Source organism: Sander vitreus, unplaced genomic scaffold, assembly GCF_031162955.1.
Source record: "Sander vitreus isolate 19-12246 unplaced genomic scaffold, sanVit1 ctg843_0, whole genome shotgun sequence".
Lineage (NCBI taxonomy): Eukaryota > Metazoa > Chordata > Actinopteri > Perciformes > Percidae > Sander > Sander vitreus.
The window spans coordinates 1,408-7,837 of record NW_027595924.1 but is presented as its reverse complement, the minus strand read 5'-3'; the positions used below and the strand labels follow the sequence as shown (position 1 = coordinate 7,837).

Sequence of the window (6,430 nt, the reverse complement as noted above, 5' to 3'; positions counted from 1 at the left end):
CATTACATACATTAAATTAAAATTCAGAATCACCACAGTAAAAAACTACATAATCGTGTCCTGTTCACGAATCAGTAGATTCAATAACGTAACCATTTCACAAACTGCCATGATACCTGGGCTGTGTTATGAGTTCAGACTGTTCCTCTCACATTACATAATTACCCTGAAAACTGTCCAATCAGAGCGCTGACTGGCAGCACTACAGGTCAGACTGGGTCCTGCTCTCACGTCATATGACTCTTCTAGATATAAAGGTGTAAGGATGAGTCAGATGAACACAGACAGCAGCAGCATCTGTCAGAGTCTACAGACGACGGTACGACGTCTCTTTGACCTCATCTGAACGGGACTTTAACAGCGGAGCAGCCTGACAGGTAACATTACACACCTTTGATGAAGAAACTCAACTATCATTTGTGATATTTTGGGGCTATATAATATACTTTAAGATGAGAGCAGTGATACATTCTTTCAGCTCTATTGTAAACTGTTTGTAGATCTGAAGTAACTCAGTTATTATTCTATTAAGTGTGACATTTTGGCTAAAATGAGCTTTTACATGTTCAGTTGAGTCAGATTTAATCAGCACTGGGAAACAAGTTAGATTTCAATCTCCGCTGACTTCACTGCTGAGATATGAGGGAGTGTCAGAACGTCTCCCTCAGCCTGAATCCTTTATTCTCTGAAACTTGATCAGCTGTTTATTCTGACTCAAAAGTACTCAGAGCCTTTAGGAGGCGGGGCCTGTGTCGTATTCCCTGGGTTTGATTTGGTGAGAAGGCAGAGAGTTGTAGCTCTGTCTTGGTTTTGATTTGTGGACACACGTCCTCAACAACAAGATAAAAGATAATCATTAATATTATGATTATAAATATCAATAATATTAATCCTGAACTATAGACTGAATAAAAACACAAGTTGAAACCTGCAGTTTGTCTCTGTCAGTTCCTGGAGCCGGGTAATCCTAATATGGGCAAAGATGGCGTGGGTTGGGTGGAGCTGAGGTGTGACAGGCTGGGACAGTTTGTGGTGTTTTGGTTTGGCAGGACTGCCACATAAATAACTTCAGTCAAGAATCTGGCAAACGGAGGGTTGTCACAGTCAAGATCAGATGCTCCTGCCATTGTGCCCTCAGGACTCTCCAGCTAATGACTCACTCACATACTTATAGTATTGTTTGGTGTCATGCTGCTAGCAAGGCTAAAACAACAAGACAGCCTATATTTCAAGAACTAAACGCTGGTTGAACAAAAGCTAACCGAATATATGACAGACTTCAGCTCTTCATGTGTGGTTTTCATTCATTAGCATGCTGCTATAACATGCAGTTCCCATTTCTACCCCTTTAACATCAAGGACTGGGCGATAGACAGATAACGTTACTTGTTGCTAAAGTAACCATAGGCTGTAGGCTAAGATCAGTCTGTTCACAAATTTTGAATATGTTTCTTTTTATTCACATTATGTGTAGATATGGCTGCTGCAAACTTTCTGCAATCTGAAGATCAGTTTCTGTGCTCAATCTGTCTGGATGTGTTCACTGATCCTGTCAGCACACCATGTGGACACAACTTCTGCAAAAACTGCATCACTGAACACTGGGAATACTAGTAACAGGTGCCTTTGTCCCATCTGTAAGGAGGGTTTTACCACAAGACCTGATTTGAGAGTCAACACTTTCATCTCTGAGATGGTTGCTCAGTTCAGACAGTCAGCTCAACAGAAAGCCAGCAGCAGCAGCTCAGAGCAACAAGTGTCCGAACCAGGAGAAGTTCCTCTCTTTTAATATCTTGTGAAGTTGGTAACAATATAACTATGGCTGTTTGTCTACAGGCCCACTATACAGTAGCTCACTTTAACAGCTTCAAACAGTCTCTCTGTGTCAGTTCTCAGGACTGGAGTTTAGATTACTTCCTACTTTACTGCTATTGTTACTGTTTACGGATCGCTTCATGAATACAGCTTCCTCTATCTTCTCTGGCTGTTTCACAATAAAAGCTTTCAACCAGAGAACCAGTGGGAGGCTTTTATTGTGAAGCAGCTAGAGAATATGTTTGACAATATATACTGACAATGCTTTGCTGAAGCTAAAGAGTTGGTCACTCCTCTTAATTCTTCAAGATATACCACCTGTTAAAACGATACGCTAGGACAACCTCTATCTTACAGACAATGTTGTAGTTTAATGTATTGTAGTGGGTATACTGTACTGTACTATATATATATATATATATATATATTGGCCAGAATCTGCCTTTGGGGGAGGGGGGCATATCATAGTGGGGGGTCTGGTTGTCCTCCCCAGGGTTATTTTCAGCGTCATAGACTTCATTTCCTGCATTCGGATAACTTTTATTCATCAATTGACAGTTGAAATCCCTTTATTTAGCCTACGTGAAGAAGAAAAACACAGATGACAGTTCAAATATATAAAAAATATAATGGAAAGTATGTTGTTGTGGGTCATTGGACATTTTTAAGTGGGTATATGGAAATCCTGGAGCTTTCTTAGTGGGTATACTACGTATACCTGCGTATCACGTAGACTACACCGCTGCCTACAGAGGACTTTACATCCACCAAGGCGAGGTGTAAGATTTTTACAACGTCTGTCTCCGCCTCTGTGTGGATATATTCAGCGCCGTTTTTTCAGTCAGAGTAGCGAGCTTCACTTTGTCAGCATGATTTAAATGTTCCTTGTTGCTCACAGTTCGGTGCAAGTCAAAACACATTTTGTTTAAATAATTATAACTGTATTTTAATATGTTTTTCTTTTCTTTCACACTATGTGTAGATATGGCTGCTGCAAACTATCTGCCATCTGAAGATCAGTTTCTGTGCTCCATCTGTCTGGATGTGTTCACTGATCCTGTCACCACATCATGTGGACACAACTTCTGCATGAACTGCATCACTGAACACTGGGATACTAATGACCAGTACCTGTGTCCGATGTGTAAAAAGGTTTTCAACACAAAACCTGAGCTGCACGTCAACACTTTGTTCTCTGAGATGGTCGCTCAGTTCAGACAGTCAGCTCAACAGAAAGCCAGCAGCAGCAGCTCAGAGCAACAAGTGTCCAAACCAGGAGAAGTTCCCTGTGACGTCTGCACTGGAACCAAACTGAAGGCCCTGAAGTCCTGCCTGGTGTGTCTGGCCTCCTACTGCGAGACTCACCTGGAGCCTCATCTGACAGCTTCACGTCTGAAAAGACATCAGCTGATCGACCCTGTGGAGAACCTGGAAGGCAGGATGTGTACGAAGCACGATAAACCTCTGGAGCTGTTCTGTCAGACCGACCAGACATGCGTCTGCATGCTCTGCACTGTTTTAGACCACAAGATGCATGATGTTGTTCCTCTGAAAGAAGAATATGAAGAAAAGAAGGTAGAGCTGGGGAAGACAGAGGCTGAAATTCAGCAGATGATCCAGAAGAGACGACTGAAGATTCAGGAGATCAAACACTCAGTCGACCTCAGTGAGGAAGATGCAGACAGAGAGATAGCAGAAGGTGTTCAGGTCTTCACTTCTCTGAAGGAGTCTGTTGAGAGAGGCCTGAAGGAGCTCATCGACACGATCAAAGAGAAGCAGAAAACAACAGAAAAACAGGCCGAAGCTTTCATCAAAGAGCTGGAACAGGAAATCTCTGAGCTGATGAAGAGAAGCACTGAGGTGGAGCAGGTGTTACGCTCTGAAGACCACCTCCATCTTCTCCAGAGTGTCCAGTCCCTAAACATCCAACAACCTCCACCCACCAAGGACTGGACAGAGGTCAGCGTCCGTCCATCATCATATGAGGGGACTGTGGTGAAAGCTGTGGCTCAGCTGGAGGAGACGCTCAGTAAAGAGATGAAGAAGCTGCTTGAGTCTGAGCTGAAGAGGGTCCAGCAGTATGCAGTGGATGTGACTCTTGATCCTGATACAGCATATCCTAATCTCATCCTGTCTGATGATGTGAAACAAGTGTATCATGGTGATGTGAGGAAGAATCTCCCAGACAACCCAGAGAGATTTTCTCTCAATCCCTGTGTTTTAGGAAAGCAGAGTTTCTCTTCAGGCAGATTTTACTTTGAGGTTCAAGTTAAAGGAAAGACTGAATGGGATTTAGGAGTGGCCAGAGAGTCGATCAACAGGAAGGGACAAATCACACTGAGCCCTGAGAATGGTTATTGGACTATATGGTTGAGAAATGGAAATGAGTACAAAGCTCTAGCTGCCCCTTCAGTCCTTCTCTCTCTGAAGTCTCCTCCTCAGAAGGTGGGGGTGTTTGTGGATTATGAGGAGGGTCTGGTCTCCTTTTATGACGTAGATGCTGCAGCTCTTATCTACTCCTTTACTGGCTGCTCCTTCACTGAGAAACTCTTCCCATATTTTGGTCCCTGTTTTAATGATGGTGGTAAAAACTCTGCCCCTCTGATCATCTCTCCTGTCAGAGTAAACTAATCACTTAACTTTGATTTAATTTTGTTCATTCCGGGAAACAAATGTTAATAATTATTTTAGATCTGATTTTCTATCTTTTTAATGTGGTGATGGATTTACACTTCATTGTTAAGATTGTTTTAATTATGTGTATTCCATTTCATAGTCAACAAATTGAGAATCGAGAACATTTTGAGACCAGGGGTCCGTTTCAGAAAGCAGGTTTAGTGAAAACTCTGAGTTTGTTAACCCTGAGATGAGGGAAACTCTGGCTTTTCTGTTTCAGAAAGAGACGTAACTCAACCTCAGAGTCAGTTACTATGGTAACTCAACCTCAGAGTCAGTTACTATGGTAACTGAGTCTGTGAACCTAACCTGGTCGGGAGCAGGTTTTCTTCAAGAAACCTCGAGTTTCTCCTCATTCATTCATTCATTCAGTCTGTATCAGGCCCATTTTAATGCAGTTTGTTATCTGCATGAATAAACACTTAATAAATAAAACTTATTGTTAGGCAGATTATAAAACGTTTTCTTCTCAAACATGTCATGTCCTTTTGTCGACGATCCCGTTGATGAAGAAGCTGTATTATTACTTCACAGAGAGTTTACGTCGGGAGATGACATCTTAGCAGTCATGTGACTTCATGCCATGAGATCATGTGACTGCCTTGTGTATTAAAGCCAGAGTTACTTCCTGTGCACACTAAACAACTGATGAAGGTGTTTGGATGAACATATGATGATTATATTTTTAATCCAGTGTTTTTAAATTAAAGCTTTGTTGAAACTACAATTATCTGGATGCATAAATTAATCTCCATATACATAATGTGTTGGTTATGTAATCAGATACACATTTATTTGTATTTGATGTGCAGCCACAGAAAACACATTGCTGAATATTTCATTGTGTCATGAAGCTTCATTTAAGAGTAAGGCCTATTACATCCCATAGTGTCTACAGAACACAGTATCATTGTTCTACCGGGTACAAACAGTTAATGGATGTTCCTATCTTGTGTGAAAAGTGTTTTGGATGATTACTGGTCACTTTGACCATTTTATATTTGTTTCGTGAATTCTGTAAGATGGTTTATGAGTCAAAGAAATCTGTAAATATGTGATTGTAAAATAAAAACTGTAAAATAAAGCAGTTGTTGAACACAAGGCCTGAGTAAACAGTGACTAGAGCACCAAACACTGAACAGAAAAGCTGGTTTATACAGAAGTTATATTTCAAGCGAGGATGATCTTAGTTTATTTTTTTGCATTTCGAAAACGTTCATAATGTGGAGAATAAAGGTGAACTTTCAGTATTAGTGCCAGGCATGAAAAGAATAAATCAGAGATAGATGGGGTTTTTTTCTTCTTTTTTTTTTTATTTATTTTGAGAATAAAGTCAAAATGTTGAAAAAGATTTTGAATGAAAGTCTGAATCTAATTTCTAGAACAGGGTCCAAATATTTTAGGAATAACGTTGAAATATGGATAATAAAGCCTAAATGTCGAGGATGATCAAAGTTTGGACTTTTTCTAAATGCTAAAACCAATCTGAAGATGTTCCTCCTCTGATGTTGTTCCCTTAAGTCTGGTACTATGGGGAAAGTCGTCTTAACATTTAATAGCTAGACTGGATGTTTACTGTAGATTGTATTTAAATGGTTCCGATCCAGGATCAACATTCTAGAACACTGCAATAGAATTCTTACTAGAACTCCAGTTTCAGATCTCTACAATCCAGTTGTTATGAGTCATCGTTTTATTTTCAGACATCATAAATGTCATCTTGAATATCTAAAGAATATCTAAAGTACACTGTGACAAATGTAATTATGGATAACCGCAGTTGGCATTATGACATATATAAATATGCAAATTCAGATATCTAAAAATGTTTTGTGAATATCTGTTTTTCATTTATGATATCTGAAATTAAAATGATGACTAGTAACAACTGGATTATAGATATCTGAAATTGGAGTTCTCCCTAGTAAGAAATCTATTG

General features: G+C 40.0%; 1 protein-coding gene across 2 annotated transcripts; it reads left to right on the top strand.

The window, feature by feature from the left end:
• The first annotated feature begins 267 nt into the window (after positions 1–267).
• Positions 268–5,592, top strand: LOC144515033 (E3 ubiquitin-protein ligase TRIM21-like). Of its 2 annotated transcripts, none has more exons than XM_078245700.1 (2): positions 268–377; positions 2,798–5,592. In XM_078245700.1, the coding sequence occupies exon 2, from the start codon at positions 2,800–2,802 to the stop codon at positions 4,444–4,446; it is 1,647 nt and encodes a 548-aa protein (XP_078101826.1). In that variant the 5' UTR covers positions 268–377; positions 2,798–2,799; the 3' UTR covers positions 4,447–5,592. The 2 variants fall into 2 exon arrangements, with proteins under 2 accessions (XP_078101826.1, XP_078101827.1); XM_078245701.1 differs by lacking the exon at positions 268–377 and adding an exon at positions 1,698–1,800.
• Positions 5,593–6,430: the final 838 nt, after the last annotated feature.